The sequence below is a fragment of the Olea europaea genome, chromosome 4 (genome assembly GCF_002742605.1).
Source record: "Olea europaea var. sylvestris chromosome 4, O_europaea_v1, whole genome shotgun sequence".
Taxonomy (NCBI): domain Eukaryota; kingdom Viridiplantae; phylum Streptophyta; class Magnoliopsida; order Lamiales; family Oleaceae; genus Olea; species Olea europaea.
Genome location: NC_036240.1, coordinates 6,847,173 through 6,863,778, shown reverse-complemented (window position 1 = coordinate 6,863,778; position 16,606 = coordinate 6,847,173). Strand labels below are relative to the sequence as shown.

The following is a 16,606-nucleotide window of genomic DNA, read 5'->3' as shown; positions in this document are numbered from 1 at the left end:
TTCATTCCTTGGACCGTTCGAATTGGGCTGAATTTTTATGTGTCAACACGTGTTACCGTTTGAGAAGGTAATAAACCACTACTCGAACGTGAGCCACAAGTGACTCCTCGTCAATTGAGAGCGACTCGCAATGCCTGACCTCGAGACTTTTTTTCTTTCCGACCCATTTCCCTCTCTCGCCACACTCAATAAGTCGATATGAATAAAAACGCAGTTCAAGATCAGTTTCAAACTTCGATTCAAACATTATTACACTGCTAAAAGAAGAGGTTATACAACGATTAAACACTGTTACAAGATCAGTTTCAAACTTCGATTCAAACATTATTACACTACTAAAAGGAGGCTATACAACGATTAAACACTGTTACAAGAAAGCAGATAAGGAATATCTCAATACAAACTTCCCTCTTTCATTTCTAATACTTGACAAGACACAAAGCACATCTCCTCCATTCATTTACATGCCACTCATTTTTCCCTTCGTTTCCCACCAATTTGAGCTCTATCATTTTCAATAAAGATAATTCCTTCTTCTATTTTGTGGCTGCCAAAACGCCTTGCCCTTCCACCTGAATATCATCCACACAAGTTGTCAGACAACAAAGTATCGGCCAAACAAGGAAAAAATTATGTGGTTTTGTCTACGTCCAACGTCGTGATCATAATAATACAATGTTGTTTTATCCACCTCATGATGTTCAATAATGTCTATGTTCACATAGATTCCATAAGTAGCCTTGAAGGATTCGAAACAATAATTCCACAGAAAAAAAATAAAATAAAGCATCTTACCATGAACTTCGCTCCCCATATCTCTTCCTCGGTAGCAGGAACAGCGGTGATCTTATTTTTGGGATTCTCATAGCTTCTAAGTTCTCCGTCTGAAGTGGAAAAGAAGCAACCTGAAAAATCAACCAACACAATTATGTTAACACAGAGAATTAGTTATTGAGAAAAATCCCAAATTTATCATTGTTGGCACAATCAACTATTCTCGTTATTCTATTTTGATATTGTTCATCGAAAAATTATTATTTTAGGAAATTACCTTGTGGGAAGGAAGCAAGTGACTTGCCACAAGCACCCTTTAGCAAATCAGCATCATCAGCAAATGCGACATATCCATCAGCAGTGATCCCCCAATAGAGAGGAACTTTGCCGAATTGGTCCTGTCACGCCACCACCAACTTAACTGTCAGTAAAGACCACTAAATAAAGATTAAAATTTGGCTTTCGGTAGGTGGGAATACTCACGGTAGCCACAAATAAAGTGGAAGTCGACTTGTCGAATACCATGAACGCGAAACTCCCCTCGAGGTGGCCAACCACTCGGTTTGCAGGGTAAGGTGCCCTGTCACGAAGTGCCTTGTAGGCTTCAATCACCAAAAGTACCTCGTTGGCAGACTTTGCAAGGCCGTATTGTTGTTTCAGACTCCCCAAGTTGTGGAGCGCTCCTTCAAACAAGCAGAACATGTCGTCCTTGACTGCAAATGATCTGCCATTTGTCATACAATTTACATTCAAATTAATGTCAATTCTCACCACACGAATAATTAAAAGCTGAAGCTCCATTTAAAATATGTTCAAGAACATATGTTGGCCCATCAAATTTAGAGATGAAAGTCAATAATCATCCCACCTTACAAGACAATTGTATATTTAAATATTCCTGGAAGGGTAAGAACGAAGCTTTCAAACATAGGCTAAGCTCCTATCTAGTTCAGGGTTAAATCCACCAAATTTCACCCAACTTTATACTTAAGAATCTGTTTGGGAGTGATTTTGAGAATTGATTTTTTGACCGTTAGAAAAAAATGAGGTCCACCTACGAGAGAAGAAGTCAAATATGACGGCTGGAATAATGAAATAACGGTAAAAAAATCAATTTTTTGGGGGGAAAAAAATCACTTCCAAACAGGCTCTTAGTGTCCTCATGGCTACCCAACTTCATATAACGTTTCACCATTGCCACACAATTTCATATAATGTTTCACCATATAACGTTTTACCATGACCTCCCAACTTCTTTTCACCCTTTTCACTAATTTAAAGGAGGTAAAATGATAACTTCGTATTATATATATAATGCAAAAGTTGGGTGGCCACAGTGTAACGTTGTATGAAATTGGGCAGCTATGATGAAATAATATCAACTTCGATGACCATGGATGTTAAGTATAAAGTTTGGTAGCAATGATAAAACAAAATAAAATTAGGTGCCTATGGTGACATTAAGTACAAAGTTGGGTGATCATTGATGGATTTAACCCATTTAATTTAACTAAAAAGTTGATAAAAATCTACATCAAAATTAACAATTAATTTTAATAATATATTTCATGACTTTTATCAATTAATCAAGCTAGGCAATACAGGTCAATATCAGTCTTCAGACTCTTCACTTGCAATTTACAAAAAATTTGGTTTCAAGTAATAATCCTTGCTCCTAATGCAAGATCAAGAATTGCCAGGTTTCGATCTTCTTCAATTATTAACTTTGATTAAACTCCGAAACGAAGAAAAATCATATTATCTAAAGCTCGGAAAAATATATAGGTTCTTGCCTCTTCGTGTAGTACAGAAATATTTCCCATATGAATTAATCGTTTGGATACAAATATATGGTTTATAATTCAATCAAAAGTCAAACATTAATTTATTCATCACTATTAATTGTTATCCTCACTCTCTTTTAGGGCCACTATTCCACCTTATAAACCATTTATAAATTTGCCAAATGGGCTATAAATGGACTCTGTCACACGTGGATCTATAGAGAAGTATGCAGAGTAAAGTAAAAATCCAGAAATTACATAAAATATATGCACGCATACATACATACATATTTGATACAGATACCAATATCTATACAAAGTGACAGAATCATGGAATAAAATCCAAAAACAGAGAAAATTACATACATATTTGATACAGATACCAATATCTATATAAAGTTACAGAATCATGGAATAAAATCCAAAAACAGAGAAAATTACGAAAATGCCTTTTCTTTTCTTTTCTTTTCTTTCGTCTCACCGACTCACAATTTGGATAAATTTCGTGATTCGACTGTTTATAATTAGTACTAAAAGTTAATTTCATCCTTATACTTTTCAAATTCCTTAATTAATCTTAAATTTGAAACTACTAATAAAAATGAAACAATTCAAGATCGTAAAATTAAAAATTCCTTTCTTCACTGAGATAAAGCACCATCAGCAAGCATGAACTCATCAGATCATCCCAATATTTGATCACCATAAATCCAAACTTAATGTTCAGTATCACCAAACTTAATGTTCAGTATCATCCCCAATTATTTTTAGTATTTTAAAATCAAATTTTTAAAGCGTGTATAGTATACCTGGGCTGTAAAGGCGACTGGTTGCAGTGAGTGTAAGCCATCTGGACATCATCGCCAATCTGCATGGACACCGCCGATGAGTTCGTCTCCAGGAACCTGGACATCAGCTTAGCCGCTGTCACCTTCGGCGACGGCGTCCTACTTCCGGCCGCCACCAGCTCTTCCGGCGGCGAAACTATCGAGCTGCTAAACACTCCCAACATCTTCTCTCCAAAATATAAAAAACACACACACAAAACGCGGATATACTATTGGAAATGAAGAGAGTGGCTAATGGAATGGAAGGAATGAGGAGAAGGGGGTTTGGGATTTATAGAAAGAACATGAGGGCAAATTGGTCATTGAATATCAAATTTAAGCTATTGTCTTGGTAAAATGTTTACTATTTGATCCTAAACTATTGCTCGAATAGCAAACTCGGCACTGACCTTTATAAGAAAGAACAATTTTTTGTCATAGTTGCACCAATAATTCTTATGTCCTTTTCGACAAGCTTTTGCCTTCTGTAAAAGAGCTTTCTAAAAATGTTATGGTAATTAATTTCTTCGAAAAATTATTCTAATCAAATAAAATACTTCAAGAAAATTATCTAAATATATTCAAAAATAACTTCTTCTTCTTCTTTTTTTTTTTTTTATTTCGGATGTAACTTTTGATTTCTTAATCATGCCAAATAGGCCGTAAAACTATTAAAAATCGATTAAATTAATATGTGGTCTTTATATAGACACTTTATAAATTTTTCTTTGTTTCTCAACTTGATACGATATTGAGAAATGTAGGATAAAACATATTGAATTGTGCTACTTGTATATAAAATAGTATATAAGGGATTAAATAAAATAATGTGAAGGGAAAAGATTAAGCCTTCGTTTGACCCCTATTCTTTCCAATTCGAATAGTGTTTTTTTGAAAAATGTGTGGTTGAAAAAATTGATTTTTTTATTCCTGTATAATATTATTTTATGAAAGATTGTGCAATTGAAAATAAAAGAAAAAAAAGAATAAGAATGAGAATGGGGGCCAAACGAGAACTAAATAAAAATTTTAACATGAGAGATTATGTAGAGCACAACATATTGGATTGTTCTGCTTTTATATAAAATGGTATACAAGGGATTAAATTTTAAACTGATAAATGATTTAATGATATGTGACATTATATAATTCATTATGTAAAACTTGATATACATATAATAAGGTCCAACTTGAGTTGTACAAACCAAAAAGTACACTATCTTTATTTATAGTTGAGGAGCAAGGAGACTGAGGACTAACTTGCTAATTGAATAATAAGTTCGGGCCTTCGTTTTCAAAGTGTGGGCAAATCATGTCGACTTGGGCTCCAGAGATGGGCGATCATTCCCGTGTTAGGATAACGTTATGGGTGGAATAGGTGGGTCCCACTCGGAGGATATATTTGGATTTTCCGAGGCTGTCGATGACGTGTCACGCACTTGAGGTAATTAGGCGAATGCTGGGACGGATGAGGGAGTTATCCAGTGTGGCGTCTTTAAAATGAAGATGAAAAAGATTGTGCCAAGTTGTTGGCGTGGATGTTTCATGTTTGTCAGATGACAGAGAGATCAATGATGGGTGCGGGAGAAGGTGATATTAGCATGGAGTATATAAGGTTCCGAGGTGGTGTAGAATTGATGGCACCAAATGTTGAGTTTTTATGATGGAAGGGAAGAAGTGGACATTATTGGATGTGCAATGTACGGCTTCATCTTAATGGCTCATAGGTTAACTTTATAGGCGTCGAATCCAACTATTCTCGACTAGATGCAACCTTAAATAAACTGAAACATGGCTACCTTACGTTTTTAGGGCTACCACATGAAAAGTTGATCCAAAAATGTCTACTGTAGAACTGTCAAATCAATTAGATGTATAAACGATCTTGTACGAAAGATCTTTGGGACAAAGCAACGTCATGGAAGATGTTATCCAAGACGAGAGCATATCGCTTCGACATTCTACCACAACAACTTTTGGTACATCGCCTTTGTTTCTATTAGGGCTCCATGCGCTCAACTCGAGGCTAATCTAGACATAATTCCATTTTTTATTTTGGGTCTTCATTTTAGAAAATATATTAGAAAAAGCATTTTAAAGAAGTCACTTAGTCACTCTGGGTGATGTTCATTCAAAAACTCTTCTGATTCGATAAAATACTTTTAAAAAAATTATCAACACTCAAAAGCAATATCTCAATGCTTATTTGTTACAGATTTTAAATCAATTAAAATTAATTTTTTTACCGTTATTTTATTATTTCAACCTTCATTTTTGAATTCTTCTCTCATAAGTAGGACCCATTTTATTTTAACGGTCAAAAAATCAGTTAACCAAATCTCCACCAAACAAGCTCTTAATCGCAATAGTAATTTTTAACTTTTTAAAATTCGATAGCTTTATTGCAAACAAATAATCGACAAATTGAACAAGTTTTGTCCGTGAAAAATCATAGCCGCCTTTCCAACATACAAAACTATGGATGGACCGAACCCAAGATTTCTGTGTGCTAATAACAACTATTAAAATCCAAGTTCGTGTACTATAAATTTACAATTAATTAACACTTGATTTATTCTCCATAAATTTGGATAATTAAGAATAAATTCACGTGATTTAGTGCCATCTGGTCCAACATGAATTTATTCTCTACCTCGTTCATCCGATGCTTCTGATATTTTTAAATTATTTTATTTCAAACAATTTGAATATGACTCTGTTACATGATTCCATATTTAAAATTTTAAATTATTTACTTCAATATTATTCGAATAAATCTCATTGTACATTACATTTTGTACATAGTGTTTGACATTGACATTGTATGCAAATTCAAATTATCGGGAAAGTGTGTTGAATTCAAAAACTATTCAATCATGTGACAACACGTGACACAATATCAAAGATGATGTAAAGCACAATGTACAAGTAGCTTGATTCATATTATTCTTCTCCACACGTTTGCACAATAAAATATTCTACATACAAACCAATAAAGTTTCTTTACTTTTTAACTATAAATTCTCCAAAAATTACCATTCAAAACTCTTTAATTTTCAAAATAATGAATGACAAACAGGGGCTAAGTTCGACTATTTTTCAACATAAATAACAACGGATATTTTTCTCGAAATTTTCTTAAAAAATTGGACTATGGCTATATCAATCGTTCGATATATTTCCAGTTAAAACTTAACTAGTATTATTTAGATTTAATATTTTTGATTCTATTATATCATTGGAATTGTTTGCTTGCGTGTCTAGAAAAATCTACTATTTTCGATTCAATACAATTATCAATAAATAGGTCATGTTGACCCTTACGCATATAAAATCATTAAATAATTGTTGACAATAGATAATTCTCAATTTCATCTATGATTCATTTATCCTTTTTAACAAAACATAAAATTATCAATGACAATATTATTTATACTGGTTCAATTGTCATGATATATAGCGATGACTAAATTTTGTTCCCGATAAATTAAAAATTGATTACATCATTTTTTTTCCCCATTATTCATTAGGTTCATTTACTTCTAATATAAATAAATATTTATTTACCAAAAAAAAAATGTTGCTTTCTTCAAAGTGATAGGTATCCAATTCTTACTAAAGTATAATGAGTGTGGCTAATAAGGAAATGAATTATATTATATTAAATTATTGAAAAAGGACAAAAAAAAAAATATTTATACTTTTCAAGTTGGTGATGTTAACACCCACCATATATTAGTTTGCCAATGGCCCCAGGTTTTGGTGCCAGTCAAAATTTTGCCTTTCTCTGTTATTTATTTATATTTTGTCATCATCTCTTTTTCAAGTTGGTATATATGAATTTTAATTTTTTATGTTATTCAATTTAGCTATGTACGGGAATATTCAATATGCTTAGTAATTGCTCGATATCAATAGAGAAGCTTTATTCCTAAAATTTTCGATAATTAATTTATAGACATCTTTCGTGAAGCTTTGGTATAAATTAAAGAAAGGTTTACAATTTTATTTTGCTTTATATCACAATTTTCTTTTTTGTTAGTAAAAACAATACCAATTTTGTATGAATTTTAACTCAACTAAAAACCATTTTAACATATATTTTACAAATAAATTCGAGAGATATGAAGTAGAATTATTCTTGTTAAGATATTGATTTTAGAAGTTCATTTCAAATTATTCTGTACCAAATAGGTCAATATACATTTTTAAGGGGTCACCAAAGAAAAAGGTTCTCTTAAATTTTATGGTACAAAATACAACCTGCATTGAAGGTATAAATATATTTACAATTTACATACTCTATTTTGTAAATTTACCTTTTGCATGTCTACTATACGTTTTGGTAACAACAAACACATTTTGTAGGAAAAAAATATAAAATTTTACAAATTTTCCATTATATATACATATTTTAGAAATTTTTTATAATTTTAATTTATATTACTTTATAATCCAGAACTATCTTTTCCTATCGCTTAGAGTTATCTTTTTCTTAATTTAATTTTTTTTTTAATTCAAGTATCTCGATTACACTATTGATTTTCCATTTTTTAATTTTCATTTTTACAAAAATTTCTATATTTTATTGACGGTATTATATTTGTCTTCTTTATATTTTTATTAACGGTATATACTTGTCTTCTATTCTTAAATTTTTCTTGTGAAGAAACGTGTATGAATTCTTGAAAAATTGTTAAACTGCAAAATGGTACGATGATATAACATCAAATTAAAATAAATAAACAAATTATTTTAAGCTTCAAAACTCCATAGATTGATTTTTCCCCACCTTCATGAGCGATTAGATGAAGAGAGAGATGATTGCAGAGGCCAATTATTGGTTGAACCCTTTCTCTTTATCCCTGATTAATCCACAGTTCATGTTGCTAGCTTGAACAAAAATGTAAGAGAGGAACATGAACGTGCTCAAAATAGGTTTTTTTGACTTATTTTAGGTATGGTAGCTCCACGAAAAAATGACGCATTTCAAATTAGCTATTGCATACTTTAGGAAGAGAATATCAAGAAAAAGTGATCAATTCTTCCTGCAAAAATCTAGCTAGCGAAAGAGAATAGATTAAGGCAAAGACTTTTAAGTAAAAAATCTAGCCTGCAGCGTATAGCAAAAATGAAAGCATTGATCATTTTATCAAATATATATGCTCAACCTTTTTCAATCGAAACTCTTCTTTCATGAATATCATATTGCATTTTCTTGGGTGGAATATGTTTAAACTATTAGAGGCATGCATCGATGTCTAATGTCTTTCCCTTTTTTATTTTGGGCCTGTTTGGGCCCGATTTTTTCACCCAAAAAATTGATTTTTTTGACCGTTATTTCACTATTTCAGCCGTTATATTTGACTTCTTCTCTCACGGGTGGATCTCACTTTTCTTCTAACGATTAAAAAATCAATTCTCAAAATCACTCCCCACCAGCCTCTTTATTTGTAGGGGGCTTTACATTTGTTAATTGGGCATGTGTTTCATATCAATCTCTCTACAAGTCTTCTAGACTATCCTAGGTGGAACAAAAGGGAGTATTGACCGAGTTGAAAGCCTAGTGCCGCGAAAGGAAGTAGCTATGAATCATCTTGGTTGATTTAAAGCATTTTATTTTAATTTTTTGTTATTTTTACTCATTAAATATAAATTACCATGAATAAACTTATATAAGAATGGTAAAAATTAATAATTTACATATGTCCACTTAATAATGTTGGAAAAAATTCAAATTAAGTTTTTGCTATATTTTCCAACACGTTTTTAATTTATTATTTTTTCAAGGTTTGTCTTTTTCATAGATTTTCGTTTTCGCTCTGTAATTTAAAAAATAAGAGAGCAAACATTTTGTAAACCTCACAACAAATGAAGACCATCTTTTAAGGAAAAAAAATTAATAAACTATCTGAAGCTTGTAGTAATTAATTTAAAAAATAATAATAATAATAGGAGTTAAACACATGGCATGTAAAGTGTTAAAGAATATAAAATGTAGTTGTGATTTGTTATTTCTAATTAAGGGTATTTTGTTTGTTAAGCTACTTGCATCGGTATCGAGAATTGGATCCTCCACATGGCCAATGGATAGCTTCTCCACGTAATCCTTTCTGTGCACAACAACGCACGGTCAGAAGCACACGGCCGGAACCAGCGATAGTGGTGGTGGTGGCAGCCGCATACACTCCAACGGTCAAGTCAGCGTTGGGTGATCGGAACAGTGCTCAAGTTGTGTAAGAGAGTGAGAAGGAGAATATATGTTTCTTAGTATGGAGAGCTAAGTTGTGTGAGTTTTATTACCTTTGTCTATTGCCAAGCCTTGGATATTTATAGACGTAGAGCACCGTTGGATGTGGGACACGTGTATACATCTAACAGTGTAGGCATCCGCTCATAGGCATCAATCAGCCGCATCTAAAGTGGGGCGGGCAATTAGTTCTGCTGAGTTGAGTTGACATAAAGTCGATATGTCACATCAACTAGATCTATGGAGACGTCACATCAATTGATCCTTGGAGGCAGAGGGGATCCTGACAGATATCTTTCTGACAATGGCGATGGAGAGATTTTGTTAAGGGGGTACCTCGGAATGCCCAACGCTTCGGAGTTGAGGGACACTTCGGTTATTTCAGTGGATCTACTCTTTACCTTGCAGCGTGTCATGTTTAAGGATATCAAAAGGGCCGACCCGCTCATCGACTTTGTGGCAGGGAAATTGACCATTGCAGCATCCTAGACGATTCGCCATGTGGTCCACATCCCATATCGAATAAACTCATTTGGAAATTGACGAATAAGCTCCTGTGGCCCACATCCCGTATCGCCTAGGATGCCGTACCCATACCAGAAGATATTCACATTCATGATCAGAGAAGCCACAATCCAATTGATTTGGATGATATTAACGTTCTCGAAACGGAACATGGGGACGAAGATGCCCAATTAAACATCCCATATGCGAGGGGAAAGTGAAAGGTAAAAAAATAAGCAAAATGTTGAAATCGCTTTAAGTTGATTTCAACGAAAAAAGTCGTCGATGGCCTTACATAATCTAAAATAGTATGTAAATATTGCTAATAAAGATTGGTATGACAAAAAGGAATTGGTACCACCCATCTCAATCGCCACTACAAAGTATGTGCGGCCAGACATGGACTTCTTTCAACTGGTCAAACATAACTGCAATTTGACAGTCCAGGCGCCGGTTCAACAATTTCATCCCTATCCACGTGGGTGTATTCGGAGGACAATACTCGAACCGGAATGGTGAAATTTGTTGTCGTCATTGATTTGCCTCTGGCTAGTGCCGACAACCAACACTTCGTCTCGTTCGTGAAAGAATATCTGCAACCAAGGTACTTTGAGGTAAGTCGAAACACTATTCGTGCCGATACAATACATTATTTCAATGATTCAAAACAACAAATAATTGTGGATTTGCAACAATATGGGAATGTTATATCTTTAACTTTTAATATATGGGAAGAGGTTAATAAAAGAGTATATATAGCTGCAACCGCACACTATATAGATCCATTTTGGTGCATACATAAAAAAATTATTGCTTTTAGAATTATTGAATTTTCTCACAATGCTAATAATATATATAATGCTATTATCAGTATTATTAGAGAATATAATCGCGAGACTAAAATTCGGTCTTTTACTTTTGATAATGCTAGTGTTAATAAAGTAGTCGTCGATAAATTGTGTAGGATACTTCAACATGATTTTGGTGGGTATTTATTTCATATTCGTTGTGTATGTTATATTTTGAATTTAATTGTGCAAAATGGCTTAAAATATATAAATGATGAATTTCAAATGATTAGGAATGCATTAGTATATATTACGATATCTCATAGTAGAAAACAAGCATTTGAAAAATTTTGTGCCAAACTAGGGGTGACGACTGTTAAAACATTTGTTGACGACGTAGGCCATAGATGGAACTCTACTTACTTGCTATTAAAGTCATGTAAAGGTTTCAAACATTTAATAACTGACTTTTATAACAATAGACACGTTAGAAGTGATGACGATGGTATGTTGAATGAATTCGATTGGGTTTTAGTTTTGAAAGTTAAACGATTTTTTGACATATTTTTATGAGACCACAAAGATTTTATCCGGCGTTTATTATCCCACAAACTGTATGGTACTTGAACGTCTTTATATAATTGCAAGAACATTTCATAAATATAAAAATGATTCTACTTTTAGTGAAATTATAATTGCTATGAAATTAAAGTTTAGAAAATATTGAGAAGAACTGCCAATGTTATTTCCTTTAACATGCGCAATGGACTCCCGATATAATATTTCAGGAACTAAATACGTAATTGATCGAATCAATAAAACTTTAATATTTGATACACCTATCATCTATAAGAATTTAGAGCAAACATTATGTGGAATGTATGATTTATATACGGAAAGAATGGGTGCAAATGTTAGTCGGGTATTCTCTGCACCTACTCTTTCGACTGAAATTGAATAAGATGATGCCGAAATAATGAATTTATTTCAAGGTATTAAAACATTTAGATATGATGCAACTGCAATGTGTTCATCTAGTGTCATGTCGTCTACATTTGCATCTTATCAAACATCGGTTGCAACTCAAAATACGATGCCTGCCGAATTAATTGATTACTTCAATCATAATATGCCAATAGACATAAAAATTAAAAAAAATTCAGAAGAAGTAATTAAATTCTAGCGAAAGTATGAAAGATGTTGGCCAATTGTTTCTGCAATTGCGAAAGATCTGCTGACACCTTTGATTAGCACTGTTGATTCGAAGTCTGCTTTTAGTGCAGGTAAAAGGGTTTTAACCGATGTCAGGAGCCAATTGAAAGAAGATGTTTTGAAAGCATTAATGTGCGTGAAGAATTGACCGGACGCTCATTTTCGACTTCATGATAAATATGCTGAAATTGCATATCGTTAGGTAAGTGATATTTGATTTAATTATATTAATTAAAATTTCCTTATTTTTTAATCGTTAAATTTAATTTTTTTTAAAAATTGTACACGTTACAACAAGTTGTTCGTATACAATTTTTAACTCTGTCTACTTAAAATTGATGTAATCGGTCCCAAGCCTGGATAAAAGATGAGGGTTTACATTCTATCTACTTTAAAAGGAAATAAAAAAAATATATTTTGTAAATGTATTTCAAAAAATAATTCGTCTTCATTATATAAATATTTTATACTTTATAAAAAATATTACAATATGATATAAATAAAAAAGAAAAAAGAAAAAAGTGTCTTCATTAAATTATTTGTATTTTTTTAACACTTTTTATTTTATTTTTTAAAAAGTGTTTTCATTGCATTATTTGTGTTTTTCTCTATTTAAAAAAAAAAGGGAAAAGATGACGAGCTCGCCCAAAATCAACGAGCTGAGCCCAAGCTCGCACAACGAGCCACGAGCTCGACTTGTCACGAGCGCGAGCCAAGCTAGTGAGGTTAAGCCGGCTTGGCCCATTGTCACCACTAATCATGTTGAGGTCGTCAGGAGTGGACATCACTTCAAAACCACATTGGATGGACACGTGTCACTTTGAGGAATTGTGTGACTGTTGTTCTGAAGTGGTTTGGTCAGAGGTGTAACATTTTTCTTACAAATAACAGTGGTGTCATGCAAAATGTAAATACATTCTAAATAGAAGCCTTTTTTTGCAAATTTCTCTAATTTTTATGGTATGAAATCATTTTCACCAAAGTTGTAGGGGCTTAAATAAAAGCACTAGCACCATAGCACCCATGATAAAGACACTATCTATCAAATTCCAATGGCAATCCCTTTTAAGGCAAATGTGAGCCCCATTCTCTTCCCATTTCCATTGACCTTGGGGTCCTTCCAAGATTGAAAATGACTTAGGGATACAAAGAAAAATATTATTTAATAGGACGATCTTATCATTTTGAAACTTTAATCTTGACATGTAAGATAAGATTCTTAGCATTCATAATACCTTAATTTAGTGAAACTCCAATATGAAATTAAAATCTTGTCAAATGTAATAAATGAATCATGAAATTAACAAATAAGTAATTTATCTATAAAAATGATTTGTAAATAAAATATTGTTAAGAAAAGTAATTCAAAGGTTCTTGTGGGCTCACTTGCACAAAACATAGTCAAGATAGTTAGGTTTCTCACAGCTCGATTTTTACTTTGATTGACTCACAACATGATTTGTTTCGAAACTTGACATCTATATATATATTACACTTTACAAAGCAAGCTATCAATAAAACACATGCTTCCACACTATTTATTTTACCTGAAAAATTTTCAAGCTTTTAATTTAAAATACCCACAAAAGTATGATGAAACTCTATAGGATTATTTTTAGTGCTTATCCCATGCTTGTTGGAGGGGGACCATTGGGATATTCACCTATCCACATCCATAAAGGCTAAAAAATTAATTCATATGTCCATTACTTCAAATTGTAATTACTTTTCATTTATTTTATCATTGCTAATTTGCAAAATTAGTAAGATATGACTCAATCCATACTAAGAAATAATAAGTGGGCAATTTTAGTTGGTGAGTCACTTTTATCTTGTCCAATTGCTTGTGACAGTTACATTTAATTTTTTTTACCTAAAGTTTTTAGAAAAATACTTCAATATTTATTTATAGGACATAGCTTACAAGTCACAACTCATTTGAGTGGAACACTTTTAACCCCGAGTCTTTAAAATAATTGATATGTTGTTAAGTTAAAAGTAACAGAATCTTAAAAGGTCAAAACACTAGCTTCTAGACCGACTTTCTTTAATTTTTTTTTTTTTGTGATGGAAAATCATTTTTTTTTATTCATTGTTGCTCAAGTAAATATATAAAAATTTACAAGAAATTTTATGACAAAAACCCGCCACAAATTTTGTTGCTTATGTAATAACAATGCTCAGTTTTAGACGATTCGAAGTACCTTAAAATTTTTACTCATACTTATAGACTCAAGAACCTCCACATGATTGAATTCAGGCAAAGTAGAAGTGATAATAAGACGTCTCCGCCCCTCATGGGGTGGCCGAGTTGTTGGAGTGGGTGAGCGCGGAAGTCTTTGATCACGAGTTCGATTTCCTCTACCAACACTTTCTTGGTCGAGTCTGTCGTATCGGGTTTGCCTAATGCTGTTTACCTGGCTAGCGTGATTTGCAGACTATCGCGTCAGTCCGAGGGTTTACCCAGCGTACATCCGAAGAGTAGCGACTGTAGGTTCCCCGTCATAAAAAAAAATAATAATAATAATAAGACGTCTCCTCACGAGTACTTTGAGAGTATTACTAATTTTATTTTCTTTCTAACAATCAATTTTATCACTTCAAAGCAACAAGAAAAGAGGGAATTTTTTTCATCACTTTTGTTTTCATGTTTTGTTTGCGGAATCAAGGCCAGCAGTTCATAATCTGTATTCTCTTCAGCATATGAAATTTTAAGGTTTTTTGGTTGTCACTTCAGGGTGAATGAAGAATGACTAATTGTCTTAAGCAATTGGACTAAACATTTGTCTCTCACGTTTGTCCCCTAATTTGCCGCTTTAACCATAAACTAGTATTCTGTCCTCCTTAAAATTGTCAATGAATAGTTTGCTTCTACTAAGGGTTCATTAGTCATGATTTTGGAAAAGTTAAAGAGCGTTTTTAAGATTCAAAAATTGTTTTCGAACTTGTTTGAATAATTTTATAAAAGTATTTCTTTTAATTAAAAGAGCTTTTAGAGGAAATTGGTGCAATGCGACTTTTTAAAAAAGCACTTTCAAAACAAGAAACTTTTTGAAAAATTAGTCTTCAAACAAAATATATATAGTTTTCTCCAAAAGCTCTTCTACAAAAAGTAAAAGCAAAAGTCACGCCTAACATGCCCTAGGACACAATCGCTCATATTGCTACGTTAACACAATACCTAGTTGTTTCGCCATGGTTCAGTAGCATGATGCATATTGCGTTACAGGATTGAAGTAAAGTTAAGTTGTTAATTATATTACTAGTCTTTTATGTATCGCCTCATTTTAAATAACTGTAGTTCATTTTTGTTTAGTCGAATAACCATACTTTAATATGATTTTAATCAAGTAACTATACTTTGTCCAATTCTCTTGACAGAAATCGATAATGCGACAATCGATAAAAAATTTCCATCTGCCTAATTATTAGCTACTTATATGAAATATGTACAATTTCAGTGAAATACGTGAAATGCTTCATTATTTCATAGATAAAAAATTTCCATCACCCTAATTCGTGTATCGGTGATGAAATTGAACGGAGTTATCTGATTTAAAATTAAATTACATTATAGTTAACCGTAAAAAAAAATTGAAGTATCGTTACTAGATTGACACTAGAGTAAAATATAGTTACCTTAACCCAATAAAAAAAGAAAAAAGAAAAGAAAAGAGAGTATCTAATCCATTTTTTTGCCCATCTAGTGTTAGAGCTGAACAACGAAGGTGCTAAACCGTAAAATCGAACCGAAATCGTTTTCCAGAAACCATTGGCTTGGTTGCACGTGGTTCCGTCAAAATTTTGGTTTTGAACCGAACCAAACCGCTTACGAAGTAGCTTGGTTGTTCTAATGATTTTCGGGCTTCTTTAAAATAAATTGCCAATATTTAGATGAAGTATAAGCTTTGAATGATTCACCTAAAAAAAAAAAAAAGGTTTGATTTTTATATTTTTATTGGTAGTTATGTTGTTGTTTTGTATTTGATTTTTTTTTGTTCATTTTCTTTTATTAATCATTTTATATTATTTAACTATAATCAATGAATTCATGTACTATATTTAATATTTATTAAGAAAATGAATCATGTATTACATTTGCAAATGGACGCCATTAGTAGCGATTAAGAGTTTAAAATATTTATATCATGTTGTTGCATTATAATAATTATAGTTATATAACTTTGATTTGCAATTTTTTAATAATACAATTTATGTTTTAACATGAAATTTTAGAATAATATTTATTATTTAACTTATTTGATATAGATTAATTTTTTCTTTATTAAACCGCAGTTTTAAACATAACCAAACAGAAAAAAATGATAAATGATTTGGATTTGTTTAGTTTAGTAATCAAAGTGGTTTTGGTTTGATTTGGAAAAATTTCAAACTGTTTTAAATGGTTTGGTTTGAAATTTTGTCTTAAACCGCCAAACTAAACCGTATTCACTCTTATCTAGTGCT

General features: G+C 32.2%; 1 protein-coding gene across 1 annotated transcript; it reads right to left on the bottom strand.

Annotated features, from left to right (window-relative positions):
• Window positions 1–214: 214 nt before the first annotated feature.
• Window positions 215–3,717, bottom strand: LOC111393438 (stem-specific protein TSJT1-like). The gene is made up of 5 exons (XM_023018972.1): window positions 3,368–3,717; window positions 1,258–1,498; window positions 1,052–1,172; window positions 796–905; window positions 215–572 (listed from the first exon to the last, which is right to left on the bottom strand). Exons 1-5 carry the CDS (start codon window positions 3,568–3,570, stop codon window positions 537–539), a joined length of 711 nt encoding a protein of 236 aa, XP_022874740.1. The 5' UTR covers window positions 3,571–3,717; the 3' UTR covers window positions 215–536.
• Window positions 3,718–16,606: the final 12,889 nt, after the last annotated feature.

What these genes read in the sequence shown, in the direction of transcription:
- LOC111393438 (XM_023018972.1), bottom strand. Translation starts at nt 3,570, where the DNA reads ATGTTGGGAGTGTTTAGCAGCTCGATAGTTTCGCCGCCGGAAGAGCTG. An exon ending in CAGTCGCCTTTACAGCCCAG is followed by an intron (nt 1,499 to 3,367) that starts GTATACTATACA and finishes GACAAATGGCAG; the next exon opens with ATCATTTGCAGTCAAGGACG. An exon ending in TATGGGGAGCGAAGTTCATG is followed by an intron (nt 573 to 795) that starts GTAAGATGCTTT and finishes GATGATATTCAG; the next exon opens with GTGGAAGGGCAAGGCGTTTT.